General features: G+C 49.5%; 1 protein-coding gene across 3 annotated transcripts; it reads right to left on the reverse strand.

Annotated features, from left to right (window-relative positions):
* Positions 1–637: 637 nt before the first annotated feature.
* ovol1 (ovo like transcriptional repressor 1) lies at positions 638–15,370 on the reverse strand. 3 transcript variants are annotated; one of them, XM_033015170.1, is made up of 5 exons: positions 15,320–15,370; positions 14,915–15,028; positions 4,672–4,853; positions 3,334–3,520; positions 640–1,044 (listed from the first exon to the last, which is right to left on the reverse strand). In XM_033015170.1, exons 2-5 carry the CDS (start codon positions 15,012–15,014, stop codon positions 782–784), a joined length of 732 nt encoding a protein of 243 aa, XP_032871061.1. In that variant the 5' UTR covers positions 15,015–15,028; positions 15,320–15,370; the 3' UTR covers positions 640–781. The 3 variants fall into 3 exon arrangements, with proteins under 3 accessions (XP_032871062.1, XP_032871061.1, XP_032871060.1); XM_033015171.1 differs by lacking the exon at positions 15,320–15,370 and having other exon boundaries at positions 638–1,044; positions 4,672–4,844; positions 14,915–15,142; XM_033015169.1 differs by lacking the exon at positions 15,320–15,370 and having other exon boundaries at positions 641–1,044; positions 14,915–15,142.
* Between the last annotated feature and the right edge of the window lie 1,150 nt (positions 15,371–16,520).

Raw genomic sequence — 16,520 nt, forward strand, 5'->3', positions numbered from 1 at the left:
GTTTTCCCCGGGTGCTCCGGTTTCCTCCCACACTCTAAAGACGTACAGGTTTGCAGGCTAATTGGCTTGGTGTAAGTGTGTGTGTGTGTGTGTGTGTGTGTGTGTGGTAGTGAGAGAGAGAGTGAGAGAATGAGAGGGAGAGAATGAGAATGAGAGGGAGAGAATGAGAGAGAGAATGAGAATGAAAGTGAGAGAGTGAGAGAGAGTGTGTGTGAGTGTGTGCGTGAGTGTGAGTGTGTGTGTGGTGTGTGTGTGGTGTGTGATGTGTGATGTGTGGTGTGTGGTGTGTGTGTGTGTGTGTGTGTGTGTGTGTGTGTGGTAGTGAGAGGGAGTGAGAGAATGAGAGTGAGAGAATGAAAGTGGGAGTGTGAGAGAGAGAGAGAGTGTGTGTGTGTGTGTGGTGTGTGTGTGTGTGGTGTGTGTGTGTGGTAGTGAGAGGGAGTGAGAGAGAGAGTGAGAGAATGAGAATGAGAGAGAGAATGAAAGTGAGAGAGAGTGTGAGAGAGAGAGAGAGAGAGTGTGTGTGTGTGTGTGTGTGTGTGTGTGTGTGTGTGTGTGTGTGTGTGTGTGTGTGTGTGTGTGTGTGTGTGTGTGTGTGTGTGTGTGTGTGTGTGTGTGTGTGTGTGTGTGTGTGTGTGTGCGCGCGCCTGTTCGTGTGCGGGGATGGCTGGTCGGTGCCGACTCGGTGGGCCGAAGGGCCTTGTTTTCCACGCTGTATCTCTAAATGAAAGAATGAAACAGTTCCCAATGCCCCAGCGCACGGTGAGTGGGAAAGGGGGGATCAGTGACTGGGCTGTAGGGCTGACGCCTTCTTGGCGTTCTTGCGCGTCAAGGCGCTCTCAGGGTGCGTCTCCCTGACGTGGACGTAGTGTCCCTCCTGGCTCTCGGCCGTGAAGCCGCAGTCCTCGCACACGTAGAGCTTGGCGCGGCGCTCCTTGTAGGCGTAGCCCTGCAGGACCCCGTGGATCTTCTTCAGGTGAGACTCCAGGGAGCAGCGTTGAGTGAAAGCTTTCTCGCACAGCTCGCACTTGTAGGGCCGGATCCCTGGCGGAGACACAAAGGGCGAGGGTCAAGTCAAGTCAAGTCAAGTATTCGTCACATACACATACCAGATTACAACGCAGTGAAATGAAAAGTGGCAATGCTCGTGGATTGTGCAAAAAAAAACAAACAGAATGGAACAGAATCACATATTCACATCCGGCTCTACAAGTATAGAAGTTGGGATGTAATGTTAAAATTGTACAAGGCATTGGTGAGGCCAATTCTGGAGTATGGTGTACAATTTTGGTCGCCTAATTATAGGAAGGATGTCAACAAGGATGTCAACAAAATAGAGAGAGTACAGAGGAGATTTACTACAGAGAGCACAGAGGAGATGTTGCCTGGGTTTCAGCAACTAAGTTACAGAGAAAGGTTGAACAAGTTAGGTCTTTATTCTTTGGAGCGCAGAAGGTTAAGGGGGGACTTGATAGAGGTCTTTAAAATGATGAGAGGGATAGACAGAGTTGACGTGGATAAGCTTTTCCCACTGAGAGTAGGGAAGATTCAAACAAGAGTACATGACTTGAGAATTAAGGGACAGAAGTTTAAGGGTAACATGAGGGGAACTTCTTTACTCAGAGAGTGGTAGCTGTGTGGAATGAGCTTCCAGTGGAGGTGGTGGAGGCAGGTTCGATTTTATCATTTAAAAATAAATTGGATAGGGATATGGACGGGAAAGGAATGGAGGGTTATGGTCTGAGTGCAGGTAGATGGGACTAGGGGAGAATAAGTGTTCGGCACGGACTAGAAGGGCCGAGATGGCCTGTTTCCGTGCTGTAATTGTTATATGGTTATATTACATATTTGTGGGAGGGAGGGAAGAAAAAGGGAAAAAACAGACATCACACAACGGTAAAATGGTCCCAGTAAAGTTAGTCCCTGGTGAGATTGGAGTTTACAGTCCTAATGGCCTCTGGGAAGAAACTCCTTCTCATCCTCCCCGTTCTCACAGCATGGCAACGGAGGCGTTTGCCTGACCGTAGCAGCTGGAGCAGTCCGTTGCTGGGGTGGAAGGGGTCTCCCATGATCTTGTTGGCTCTGGAGTTGCACCTCCTGATGTATCACCTCATTAAAGTGTTGGTTCAGATCCGCAGCGCGGAAACAGGCCCTTCGGCCCACCGGGTCCGCGCCGACCAGCAGTCACCCCGTATGCTAACACTATCCTACACACACACACACACTAGGGACAATTTACAATTTTTACAGCCCAATTAACGTACAAACCCGCACGTCTTTGCAGTGTGGGAGGAAACCAGAGCACCTGGAGAAAACCCACGAGGTCACAAGGAGAACGTACAAACTCAGTTCATAAGTGATCTGAACAGAATGAGGCCATTCGGCCCATCGAGTCGACTGCCAATCAATCGTAGCTGATCTATCTCTCCCTCCTAACCTCATTCTCCTGCCTTCTTCCCATAACCCCCGACACCCGTACTAATCAAGAATCGATCTATCTCTGCCTTAAAAATATCCACTGACTTGTGGCCTCCACAGCCGTCTGTGGCAATGAATTCCACAGATTCACCACCCTCTGACTAAAGAAGTTCGTCCGGGGTTGGACGAGCTAGCTGCAGGAAGATTGTTCCCGATGTTGGGGAAGTCCAGAACAAGGGGTCACACAGTTTAAGGATAAGAGGGAAATCTTTTAGGACCGAGATGAGAAAAACATTTTTCACACAGAGAGTGGTGAATCTGTGGAATTCTCTGCCACAGAAGGTAGTTGAGGCCACAGTTCATTGGCTATATTTAAGAGGGAGTTAGATGTGGCCCTTGTGGCTAAAGGGATCAGGGGGTATGGAGAGAAGGCAGGGATGGGATACTGAGTTGGATGATCAGCCATGATCATATTGAATGGCGGTGCAGGCTCGAAGGGCCGAATGGCCTACTCCTGCACCTAATTTCTATGTTTCTATGTCCTCACCACCTTTCTAAAAGAGCCCCCTTTAATTCTGAGGATATGACACCCGTCTCCTCCATTGTCAGAGTGGATGCCTCCCACACTCTAAAGACATACGAGTTTGGAGGTTAATTGTATTTGGTAAAAATTGTAAATTGTCCCGAGTGTGTGCAGGATAGTGCTAGTGATTGCTGGCCGGCACAGACCCAGTGGGCTGAAGGGCCTTGTTTCCCACGCTGTATCTCTAAAGTCGAAAGTGCGTAGGATGGGGCGAGTGTACGGGGCAACTGCTGGCCGGCACGGACTGGGCGGGCCGAAGGGCCCATTTCTGCGCTGCTCCTACAAAGTCAAGGCGGGTGGAATTAAAACAGGGCGGCGGCCCCTGGCGTTACCTGTGTGCGTCCGCACGTGCCTCTTGAGGTCGAAGGTGTCGTTGAAGCCCTTGCCGCAGAAAGTGCAGATGTGCCGTTTCACCAGGTTGTGGCATTTCATGTGGCGGTTCAGCATTCGCTGGAACTGGAAGGTCTTCTGGCACAAGTGGCACATGTACCTCTGGGCCGCACATTCCCCAATGGTCACCTGCGGATGGACACAGCCCCTGGTCACAAACAATCCACCCCCTCACTCCCGGAAAGCACCGCATCCCAGCCGGCGCAGCGGTAGAGTTCCTGCCTATATAACAAGAGGAATCAAGTCTGCCAATCAAACCTGCTCCGCCATTCAATCATGGCTGATCTATCTCTCCCTCCTAACCCCAGAAGGCAGGAACGGGGTACTGAATGTGGATGATCATCCATGATCACAGTAAATGGCAGTGCTGGCTCGAAGGGCCGAATGGCCTACTCCTGCACCTATTGTCTATTGAATTAGAATTTAGGAGATTGAGATAGAATTTAGGAGATTGAGAGGGGATCTTATAGAAACTTACAAAATTCTTAAGGGGTTGGACAGGCTAGATGCAGGAAGATTGCTCCCGATGTTGGGGAAGTCCAGGACAAGGGGTCACAGCTTAAGGATAAGGGGGAAATCCTTTAAAACCGAGATGAGAAGAACTTTTTTCACACAGAGAGTGGTGAATCTCTGGAACTCTCTGCCACAGAGGGTAGTCGAGGCCAGTTCATTGGCTATATTTAAGAGGCAGTTAGATGTGGCCCTTGTGGCTAAGGGGATCAGAGGGTATGGAGAGAAGGCAGGTACGGGATACTGAGTTGGATGATCAGCCATGATCATATTGAATGGCGGTGCAGGCTCGAAGGGCCGAATGGCCTACTCCTGCACCTAATTTCTATGTTTCTATGAATAGGAATAGATTTAGGCCATTCGGCCCATCAGGTCTACTCCGCCATTCAATCATGGCTGATCTATCTCTCCCTCCTAACCCCATTCTCCTGCCTTCTCCCCATAACCCCCGACACCCACACTAATCAAGAATCTATCTATCTCTGCCTTAAAAATATCCACTGACTTGTGGCCTCCACAGCCGTCTGTGGCAAAGAATTCCACAGATTCACCACCCTCTGACTAAAGAAGACCAGAGACCCGGGTTCGATCCCGTCTACGGGCTGCTTGTCTGTACGGAGTTTGGACATTTTCCCCGTGACCTGCGTGGATTTTCTCCAAGATCTTCGACTTCCTCCAAACACACAAAAAGTTGGAGTAGCCAACATGTCTCACCAACATCTTATACAACTGCAACATGACCTCCCAACTTCTATACTCATTAGACCAACCTTAATTTTGGAACGCACGAATTCTTGTTGGGGGCTCTGGTTGATGCCATTGTCAACGTCTTGGGCTGAAGTGCTGGAGTCAGTGTCGTATGTAGATTCCTTTTCTGTGCTGTCATCGGCAGTCAGGCACAAGGGGGCCTCACAGATCTCCTCCCCTTGGCACTGAATCACATCTAAAGGAACTAAGGAGAACATCGTGGAGTCACACAGCGCAGTAAACCACCTCCACGCCACCCATCCTGCACCATCTGGGCCGTAGACACAAGATGCTGGAGTAACTCAGCAGGACAGGCGGCATGTTTAAGAAGGAACTGCAGATGCTGGAAAATTGAAGGTAGACAAAAGTACTGGAGAAACTCAGCGGGTGCAGCAGCATCTATGGAGCGAAGGAAATCTCCAAATTTGCGGATGACACGAAGCTGGGGGGGCGGTGTTAGCTGTGTGGAGGATGCTAGGAGGCTGCAAGGCGACTTGGATAGGCTGGGTGAGTGGGCAAATGCATGGCAGATGCAGTATAATGTGGATAAATGTGAGGTTATCCACTTTGGTGGCAAAAACAGGAAAGTAGACTATTATCTGAATGGTGGCCGATTAGGAAAGGGGGAGATGCAACGAGACCTGGGTGTCATGGTACACCAGTCATTGAAAGTAGGCATGCAGGTGCAGCAGGCAGTGAAGAAAGCGAATGGTATGTTAGCATTCATAGCAAAAGGATTTGAGTATAGGAGCAGGGAGGTTCTACTGCAGTTGTACAGGGTCTTGGTGAGACCACACCTGGAGTATTGCGTACAGTTTTGGTCTCCTAATCTGAGGAAAGACATTCTTGCCATAGAGGGAGTACAGAGAAGGTTCACCAGACTGATTCCTGGGATGTCAGGACTTTTATATGAAGAAAGACTGGATAGACTCGGCTTGTACTCGCTAGAATTTAGAAGATTGAGGGGGGATCTTATAGAAACTTACAAAATTCTTAAGGGGTTGGACAGGCTAGATGCAGGAAGATTGTTCCCGATGTTGGGGAAGTCCAGAACAAGGGGTCACACAGTTTAAGGATAAGGGGGAAGTCTTTTCGGACCGAGATGAGGAAAACATTTTTCACACAGAGAGTGGTGAATCTGTGGAATTCTCTGCCACAGAAGGTAGTTGAGGCCACAGTTCATTGGCTATATTTAAGAGGGAGTTAGATGTGGTCCTTGTGGCTAAAGGGATCAGGGGGTATGGAGAGAAGGCAGGTACAGGATACTGAGTTGGATGATCAGCCATGATCACATTGAATGGCGGTGGGGGCTCGAAGGGCCGAATGGCCTACTCCTGCACCTATTTTCTATGTTTCTATGAAATAGGCAACGTTTCGGGCTGAAACCCTTCTTTAGACTGATGTCAGGGGAGGGGGCGGGACAGAGATAGAATGTAAGTCGGAGACAGTAAGACTAGTGGGAGAACTGGGAAGGGGGAGGGGGTGGAGAGAGAGGGAAAGCAAGGGCTACCTGAAGTTAGAGAAGTCAACGTTCGTACCGCTGGGGTGTAAACTACCCAAGCGAAATATGAGGTGCTGCTCCTCCAATTTGCGCTGGGCCTCACTCTGGCAATGGAGGAGGCCCAGGACAGAAAGGTCAGATTGGGAATGGGAGGGGGGAGTTGAAGTGCTGAGCCACCGGGAGATCAGGTAGGTGAAGGCGGACTGAGCGGAGGTGTCAGTGAAACGATCGCCGAGCCTGCGCTTGGTCTCGCCGATGTAGAGAAGTTGACGCCTGGAACAGCAGATACAGTAGATGAGGTTGGAGGAGGTGCAAGGGAGCCTCTGCCTAAACAGTGCTAGAGACTCGGGTTTAATCCCAACTACGGGTGCTGTCTGTACAGAGTTCGTACATTTTCCTAGTGACTCCTCCAAGATCTTCGGTTTCCTCCCACACTCCAAAGACGTACCAGTTTGCAGGTTAATTGGCTTGGTATAAATGTGTGTGTGTGTGTGTGTGTGTGTGTATATGTGTGTGTGTGTGTGTGTGTGTGTGTGTGTCATGTGTGGTGTGTGTGTGTCTGTGTGAGTGTGTCATGTGTGTGTGTGTGTCGTGTGTGTGTGTGTGTGTGTCTGTGTCGTGTATGTGTGTGTGTGTGTGTGTGTGTCGTGTGTCTGGTGTGTGTGTGTGTGTGTCGTGTCTGTGAGTCTTGTGTGTGTGTGTGTGTGTGTCTGTGTGTGTGTCTTGTGTGTTAATGTGCAGGGATCACTGGTCAGCACAGACCAGGTGGGCCGAAGGGCCTGTTTCCACGCTGTATCTCTAAAATAAACTAAACTAGGGGTCATTTTTACAGAAGCCACATAACCTGCAAAACTGCACGTCTTTGGGACTCGGGAGGAAACCGGAGCAACTGGAGAAAACCCACAAGGTCACCGGGACAACGTGCAAACTCCGCACAGACAGCATCCGAGATCCGGATCGAACCCGGGTCTCCGGCGATGTGAGGCATTAGCTCCACTGTGCCAACCTGCCTTGGAAATAGATCTCGGATATGTGGTTTAACCAGCGACCCTCTGACTATCCTTGATCGGACTCTGCTGGCTTTACCTTGCACTAAACGTTATTCCCTTTATCCTGTATCTGTACACTGTGGACGGCTGGATTGTAATCATGTATTGTCTTTCCGCTGACTGGTTAGCGCGCAACAAAAGCTTTTCACTGTACCTCGGTACACGGGACAGTAAACTAAACTGAACTGAAACATCTCAAAGTGTGCCAATCCATTGACCGATATATTAAAAGCCCAGTACAGCATGGAACAGTACAGCACAGGATCAGGCCCTTCGGCCCACAATGTCTGTGCTGAACAAGATACCAAGTTAAACTAATCCCCTCTGAGCCCCATCCCTCTATTCCCTGCATATCCAAAAGCCTCTTAAACGCCACTATCGTATCTGCCTCCTCCACCACCACCCCTGGCAACACTTTCCAGTTCCCCGCCATTCTCTAAACAATTTTTAAAAACTTGCCCCGCACATCTTCTTTAAGCCTCGCCTGTCACATCAACCAATTTTATCAGACACCAGTGTAGAAGAGAGGGAGAGAGCCATCAAGACACACTGTGGAAATAGGCCCTTTGGCCCTACTTGCCCACAACAACCAACCAACATGCCCCATCTATACTAGTCCCGCCTGCCTGTGTTTGCACCATATCCCGCCAAACCGGTCCTATCCATGTACATGTCCAAATGTCTTTATGAATGTTATGATAGTCCCAGCCTCAACTACCTCCTCCGGCAGCTCGCTCCATACACCCACCACCCTTTCTGTGAGAAAGTTACCCCTCAGATTCCTATTAAATCTTCCCCCCCCCCCACCCCCCACCTTAAACCCATGTCCTCTGGTTCTCGATTCCCCCACTCTGGGTAAACGACTGTGCATTTATACCTAATCTATTCGATGTCGTGGAAACAGGCCCTTTAGCAAAAATAGCCCATGCCGACCAAAATGCCCCCATCTACCTGTGTTTGGACCATAACCCTCTAACCCTATCCTATACCTGCCATAAACCTATCTGGAGACAGCCAAAAGCTTCAAATTCCTGGGCGTGCATATTTCTTAAGATCTTACTTGAACCCAATGCACTGATGCAATTATAACGAAAGCACATCAACGCTTTCTACTTCCTGAGAAGCTTACGGAGATTTGGTATGTCAGAGAGGATTCTCTTGAACTTCTACAGGTGCACAGTATCTACAGGGATCAACAGGAGTCGTTGCCTCAAAAAGGCAGCCGGCATCATCAGAGACCCACACCACCCTCTCAATGATAGGAGTAGTATTAGGCCATTCGGCCCATCAAGTCTACTCCACCATTCAATCATGGCTAATCTATCTCTCCCTCCTAACCCCATTCTCCTGCCTTCTCCCCGTAAACCCCTGACACCCGCACTAATCAAGAATCTATCCGTCTCTGCCTTAAACGGGATGACAGATGGCACAATGGGCTAAGTGTTCGGCTGGCAACCGGAAGGTAGCCGGTTCGAATCCCGCTTGGAGTGCGTACTGTCGTTGTGTCCTTGGGCAAGACACTTCACCCACCTTTGCCTGTGTGTGAATGTGTGTGAGTGATTGGTGGTGGTCGGAGGGGCCGTAGGCGCAGATTGGCAGCCACGCTTCCGTCAGTCTGCCCCAGGGCAGCTGTGGCTACAGAAGTAGCTTACCACCACCGAGTGTGACTGAGGAGTGAATGAAAAATGCGATGTAAAGCGCCTTGAGTATTAGAAAGGCACTATATAAATCCCATCCATTATTATTATTATTATTAAATATACTGTATCCACTAACATGGTCTGTTGTAAAGAATTCCACAGATTCACCGCCCTCTGACTAAATAAATTCCTCCTCATCTCCTTCCTAAAAGAATGTCCTTTAATTATGAGGCTGTGTCCTCTAGTCCTAGACTCTCCAACTAGTGGAAACGTCCTTTCTAAAAGGACGCCTTTTAATTCTAAGGCCATGACCTCTGGTCCTAGACTCTGCCACTAGTGGAAACATCCTCTCCACATCCACTCTATCCAGGCCTTTCACTATTCGGTAACATTTCAATGAGGTCCTTCCCCTCATTCTTCTAAACTCCAACGAGTACAGGCCCAGTGCCGACAAACGCTCATCGTAAGAAAGAGGTTAAATAAATATTCTTTGGTTGTTAACCGCTCCTGTTCAGCTTACAGTAATGCCGCCAGGAAATGCAGACGTTGCCATCTTGAGTAAAAGTCAAAGTGCTGGAGGAACTCAACGGGTCAGGTAGCATCCGCGGAGGGAAATGGACAGACGATGTTTTGGGTCGAGATGTGGACGGAGGAATTGGGAGGAGGGGATGGAGTCCTTACAGGAAGCAGGGTGGGAAGAAGTGTAGTCCAGATAGCCATGGGAGTCAGTGGGTTTAGAGTGGATGTCGGTCTGTAGTCTGTCACCTGCGATGGAGATTGTGAGGTGTTTTGGGTCGAGGCGCTTCTTCGGACTGAAGGGAACATGGCTGGGAGAGCAGTAGGAATCGTAGAGGGGAAGCAGAGAGAGAGGGCGTCACAGAAAAGCTGGAGAGAGCGCAGGGATGATTTACGAGGATGCTGCCAGGACTCGTGGGCCTGAGCTACAGGGAGAGGTTGGGCAAGCTAGGACTTGTAAGATCACTTGATAGGAGCAGAATTAGGCCATTCGGCCCACCAAGTCTACTCCACCATGCAATCACGGCTGATCTATCTCTCCCTCCTAACCCCATTCTCCTGCCTTCTCCCCGTAACCCCTGACACCAGCACTAATCAAGAATCTATCTATCTCTGCCTTAAATATATCCACTGACTCGTGGCCTCCACAGCCGTCTGTGGCAAAGAATTCCACAGATTCACCACCCTCTGACTGAAGATTCTATTCCTTCGAGCGCAGGAGGATGAGGGGTGATCTTATAAAAATCATGAGGGGAATAGATAGAGTCTTTCATGCAGAATAGGGGAATCGAGAACCAGAGGACATTGGTCTAATGCAAGGAGGGGGGGGAGAAGATTTAATAGGTACCTGAGGGGCAACGTTTTTACACAAAGGGTGGAGTGTGTATGGAACAAGGTGGTAGAGGATGTAGTTGATTCACGTTAAGAGTCACACAGCATAGAAAGGCGCTGGTCAGGCCGCATTTCGACCGGAAGGCATTGCAGAGGGTGGTGAAAATTGCCCAACGCATCACCGGTTCCTCGCTCCCCTCCATTGAGTTTGTCCAAAGCAAGCGTTGTCTGCGGAGGGCGCTCAGCATCGCCAAGGACTGCTCTCACCCCAACCATGGACTGTTTACCCTCCTACCATCCGGGAGGCGCTACAGGTCTCTCCGTTGCCGAACCAGCAGGTCCAGGAACAGCTTCTTCCCTGCGGCTGTCACTCTACTCAACAACGTACCTCGGTGACTGCCAATCACCCCCCCACCCCCCGGACACTTATTATCACTTATTATTATTTATTCAAATCATTTGCTATGTCGCTCTTCCAGGGAGATGCTAAATGCATTTCGTTGTCTCTGTACTGTACACTGACAATGACAATTAAAATTGAATCTGAATCTGAATCTGAATCTGAATCTGATTTGGAGAAATGTGAGCAAATTCTGGGCCCCATATCTGAGGAAGGATGTGCCGGATCTGGAGAGGGTCCAGAGGAGGTTTACGAGAACGATCCCAGGAATGAGTTGGGTTAACATATGATGAGCGTTTGTCGGCACTGGGCCTGTACTCGCTGGAGTTTAGAAGGATGAGGGGACCCCTCATTGAAACGTACAGAATAGTGAAAGGCCCGGATAGAGTGGATGTGGAGAGGATGTTTCCACTAGTGGCAGAGTCTAGGACCAGAGGTCATGGCCTTAGAATTAAAAGGCGTCCTTTTAGAAAGGAGTTGGGGAGGAACTTATTTAGCCAGAGGGTGGTGAATCTGTGGAATTCATTGCCACAGACGGCTGTGGAGGCCACAAGTCAGTGGATATTTTTAAGGCAGAGATAGATAGATTCTGGATTAGAACAGGTATCAAGACCTTCTTGCACAGAGTCGTGGGGTGCCTGGAACGCGCTGGTGGTGGTGGAGGCAGATACGATAGTGGTGTTTAAGAGGCGTTTAGATAGGCACATGGAGATGGAGGGAAATGGATCCCACACAGGCAGAGGAGGTCAGTTTAACTTGGCATCATGCCCGACACGGACAATGTGGGCAGAAGGGCCTGTTCCTGTTGCTGTACAGTTCTATGTACAAACAAGGAACTACAGATGCTGGTTAATACACAAAAGGACACAGAGTGCTGGAGTAACTCAGCGGGTCAGGCAGCATCTGTGGAGAACACGGATAGGTGATGTTTCACAGAGTACTGGAGTAACTCAGCGGGTCAGGCAGCATCTGTGGAGAACATGGATAGGTGATGTTTCACAGAGTGCTGGAGTAACTCAGCGGGTCAGGCAGCATCTGTGGAGAACATGGATAGGTGACGTTTCACAGAGTGCTGGAGTAACTCAGCGGGTCAGGCAGCATCTGTGGAGAACATGGATAGGTGACGTTTCACAGAGTGCTGGAGTAACTCAGCGGGTCAGGCAGCATCTGTGGAGAACATGGATAGGTGACGTTTCACAGAGTGCTGGAGTAACTCAGCGGGTCAGGCAGCATCTGTGGAGAACATGGATAGGTGACCTTTCAGGTCGAGACACTTCTTCAGACTCACCTATTCAAGTCTGAAGAAGGGTCTTGACCCGAAACGCCACCCATTCCTTCTCCCCAGAGATGCTGCCCGTCCCGCTGAGTTACTCCAGCATCTTGTGGCCGTGTGGCTGTCTGACTTGCACCAATTCCTCCAGCTCTGAATGTGGACCACCTTCTAGGCTGCCTGAGCCCGCTGAGTTCCTCCAGCACTCTGTGTCCATGTTCTCCTGAGATACTGCCTGACCCGCCTGAGGAAGGACATTCTTGCTATTGAGGGAGTACAGCGTAGGTTTACAAGGTTAATTCCCGGGATGGCGGGACTGTCATATACTGAGAGAATGGAGCGGCTGGGCTTGTACACTCTGGAGTTTAGAAGGATGAGAGGAGATCTCATTGAAACATATAAGATTGTTAAGGGCTTGGAAACACTAGAGGCAGGAAACATGTTCCCGATGTGTTTAAGAAGCAACTGCAGATGCTGGAAAATCGAAGGTAGACAAAAATGCTGGAGAAACTCAAGGAGTAAGCCATTTAGAACGGAGACGAGGAAACACTTTTTCTCACAGAGAGTGGTGAGTCTGTGGAATTCTCTGCCTCAGAGGGCGGTGGAGGCAGGTTCTCTGGATACTTTCAAGAGAGAGGCTCTTTGTTTTCTATCTCTGCTTCTTTTCATTCTCTTTCTTATCTCATTTTCCTTTTCTCACTTTCTGATATCACACACGTTTCTATTTCTTTTCTATTCTTTCTCTGTCTCCTTTTTATTGTTAAAATAAAAATAAGAAGAAGCTGTACGTGAATTGTAACATACCAATATATACTAGGTACCTAAACAGGTGCCATATTATTGTACTTCTAATTTTTTTTTAAATTCTCGCTGGTCGGGGCTGACTCGGTGGGCCGAAGGGCCTGTTTCCGCGCTGTATCTCTAAACTAAAGGGCGCGGCTTTGTGGTAAAACTGAGGTCTCTAAACTAAACTAGAGAAGCTGAGAGTTTCAGAAGGAACTGCAGATGCTGGAAAAAATAGGTAGGAGGTAGTCTGAAGAAGCTCTTAAAGATAGCGGAGTCAGGGGATATGGGGAGAAGGCAGGAACGGGGTACTGATTGGGGATGATCAGCCATGATCACATTGACTGTGTAGATTTATTCATATTCTATGTCGCTCTTCCAGGGAGATGCTAACTGCATTTCGTTGTGTCTATACTGTACACTGACAATGACAATTAAAGTTGAATCTGAATCTGAATGGCGGTGCTGGCTCGAAGGGCCGAATGGCCTCTACTCCTGCACCTATTGTCTGTGTCCATGTTCTCCAGAGATGCTGCCTGACCCGCTGAGTTCCTCCAGCACTTCTAACGTTTAAACTGACCTCAAAGTACCAGCAGGGCCAGGCCTAAACTCGCAATGCATACAAGCCTGAATCTTATCCAATTCCCATTCCACAGGTATATAGAGTACAGTAAATAACAGCAACATTCTGTCACTCCTTCCTTCCAACCGAGTTAATTATTTCCCAAGAGAGAATATCCTTGACCAGTCCAAGACCGTTATGTCGTCTATCAAACCCTCACCTCCCCCACTTTTCCTGACCACACCCTCATTTTTCTTGTGTTAAAAGGTGTGGGCGTTAAAAAAAACATCTTAAAAGTGCATTGGCGAAGAGGTGGAGTTACTAATTACCACAATTGATCACGTTTCTTTTTCGCGAATCGTTTTTTAGGACCTTATACTTAGAAAAACAGTTGTCATTCCGCCCGATTGAAAATCGCTGTGTTTAAAAAAAACCATGTGGACATGTTTCCCAAAACATTTGGAAAAGTTACCACGTTAAGCCCTCCACCCCCCTCTCCACTCCCCACTCCACCCTCCTCCTCCTCTCCCTCTCCACCCCCCACTCCACTCCCCTCTCCACTCCTCCCCTCTCACCCCCCACCCCCCCCTCCACTCCCCTACTCCTCCCTCCCACTCCCTCCCCTCTCCACCCCCACTCCACCACCCTCCTCCTCCCCCTCTCCACCCCCCACTCCACCCCCCTCTCCACTCCCCACTCCACCCCCCTCCTCCTCTCCCTCTCCCAAAACAAAACTTTTTCTTAGAAGAAAGTTTTTTTTTAAGTTTCACGTGGCCTGAGATACACAAAATCCCCAGGCAACCTCGTGTGCGAACACAATCTAGACCTCCTTTTAAAAGAGGGCTTGGTAGAATATTTCCTGATTAGATTTAGCTTCGAACAGTTAGTAAGGTGTTGCAGAGAGAGGGAGAAGGAAGGAAAAACAATATCCATGCGACACAAATCTAGTAAAACAAAAACTAAAACTGGTGGCTTTGAAATCGACCCAGTTATTAACAGCCCGTTGCAAAGCCACAAGTTCTATGCTGGTGTGTGTTAGATTCTGTTGTACACCTATCTTGATCAGGTTATGGGGAGAAGGCAGGGGAATGGGGTTAACTTTTAACTTTATTGAAAATGTTAAAAAATACAAACACAAATAAACTTGTAAGCAATAAATTTTTTTTTTTAAAAACACAAAGGAAAACAAACAAATAAGTAACTCAAATAATATCGTTCATGTTCAAAATTGGTAAGAAGAAGTTGGAAACCTTTTCTGGTCCTACCCCCCTCTTATTTTCTATACATTTTCATGGAAAAACAAAATAATGGGAACAAATTGACCCATTTAGGAGGGAGAGAGATCGATTGAGTGTCCGTTTAACGTCCGGCATCGAGCCTGTTGCTATGGTCTCTGTATGTATGTGTATTAAAGCATCTATTATAGAGCTTAACGGAGTCAGACAAAAACGCTGGAGAGACTGAGGAAGGGAGCGAAGGAAATAGGCGACCCCAAGTTCAACGACCCACAGTGTGGACGCGATGGGCCGAATGGCCGAATTCTGCCCCCTGTCACTTGTGGATGTATGAACAGCGATTGGTGTAGCTGGGGCATGTTGGGCCACTTACTGGATCTAAGCAGTGCCGCTTTTAACACACACACACACACACACACACCCCGGTTAGATTTATTTGTTTGGCCGCAAGTGAAACTCCACCGCGCAAAAGTACTTACGAGGAATATAAATATCCGCCCTCAACTCGTCCGGTAACTCGCCCCAGTTGCGATGCCGTGAGATGGTGTTGCGGGTTTTCACCAGGAAGGCTCTGGGCATCTTTACCTCCTCACCTGTGGGCAGTAGCTAGGGTCAGCGTTCAACTCCCCCCAGTGAGAGGGAGAGAGGGAGAGACACAGGGAGAGAGACACAGAGAGAGGGAGACACACACAGAGGCACAAGGAGAGGGAGAGGCACAGGGAGAGGGAGAGACACAGGGAGAGGGAGAGGGACACAGGGAGAGGGACACAGAGAGAGGGAGAGACACAGAGAGAGGGAGAGACACAGAGAGAGGGAGAGAGACACAGGGAGAGGGAGAGACACAGGGAGAGGGAGAGACACGGAGAGAGTGGACCAAAACTAACCGTGACTGAAGTTCCTCCACCCTCTCCCGTCTCCTCCCCTCCACACACTTTACCTCCGCTATTTCTTCCCTCTCCCCTCCCACCTTCCCGCTTCCGCCTTCCCTTCTTCTCGCCTCCCACCTTCCTTCCCTCTCCCTCCCTCTTATCTATTCCACACCTTTTCCCTTCCCTCTCTCTTTCACACACACACACACACACCTTCCCTCACCTCCGCTTCCCCTTCGCTCAAGGAACAAAAGTGAACCTTGTCCAGTGGAAATTCCAGCGCTCCCCCCTTTTTCTCTCTCCCCTCCTCTCTCCCCCCCAACTCTATTTTCCCTCTCTCCCCTCCCTCCCTCTCTCTCTACCCCCTCTCTCTTTCTCTCCCTTCCCCTCTCTCTTTCCCCCCTCTCTCTTTCCCACTTTCTCTCTCCCTCTCTCTCTATCCCTCCCCTCTCTCTATCCCTCCCTCGCTCCCCTCTCTCCCTCTAGTTCTCTCTCTCCCCCCTCTCTCTTTCCCCTCTTCTCTCCCCCCCTCTATTTCTCTCTTCCCTCCTCTCTTTCCCCTCTTCGCTCCCTATCTCCCCCTCTCTCTTTCCCCTCTTCTCCCCCCCCTCCCTATTTCTCTTTCCCCTCTTCTCTCCTTCCCCTCTCACTCTCTCCCCTCCCACTATTCCCCCCTCTCTCCCCCCCTCAGCCCCCGCTGCTGTCCAGAGCTGCCATCTCGGGGCTGGGTGAATCCACCAGCACCAGCAGCTTGTGGCGGCCACTGGCCATAGAGACTAAAGTGAAACTCAAACCCCGCTGGGATCAGCGCATGTGCTCGCACATAACGGTGGGTTTTTTGGTAACTCCACTCACACCTGTCCGTTGTTCCTCCCCCGCCCAGTCACCAAACCCATCCCCACCCCTCCCCTCACAACAGTTCCCAAGCCCTGTCACAAACCACACCTTCCCCTTCCCTATCTACACCCCACCCCACACTCTCAGTCTGAAGAAGGGTCTCGTCCACTCCTTCTCTCCACAGATGCTGCCTGTCCCGCTGAGTTGCTTTAAACCAACATGTTGTGTGTTAACTTCGGGTTAAAACCGCACCAAAACCTGGGACTGATATAACTTAGCGTCTTGTTGGATAACACTGCCAAGTTTAGCAACCAACCCGTTTAACCAGGGAGCGTGTAACTGCAGGAATCCTGCACCTATTTGTTTTTTTTCCCCCCAA

This window comes from Amblyraja radiata, chromosome 45 (genome assembly GCF_010909765.2).
Source record: "Amblyraja radiata isolate CabotCenter1 chromosome 45, sAmbRad1.1.pri, whole genome shotgun sequence".
Lineage (NCBI taxonomy): Eukaryota > Metazoa > Chordata > Chondrichthyes > Rajiformes > Rajidae > Amblyraja > Amblyraja radiata.

Excerpts from the sequence above, each read along its gene's own strand:
- ovol1 (XM_033015170.1), bottom strand. The coding sequence starts at position 15,014 with ATGCCCAGAGCCTTCCTGGTGAAAACCCGCAACACCATCTCACGGCAT. Across the intron at positions 3,521-4,671 it reads TCGTGCGTTCCAAAATTAAG|GTGACCATTGGGGAATGTGC; the intron begins GTTGGTCTAATG and ends GTCCATCCGCAG. Across the intron at positions 1,045-3,333 it reads GCACGTGCGGACGCACACAG|GGATCCGGCCCTACAAGTGC; the intron begins GTAACGCCAGGG and ends TGTCTCCGCCAG.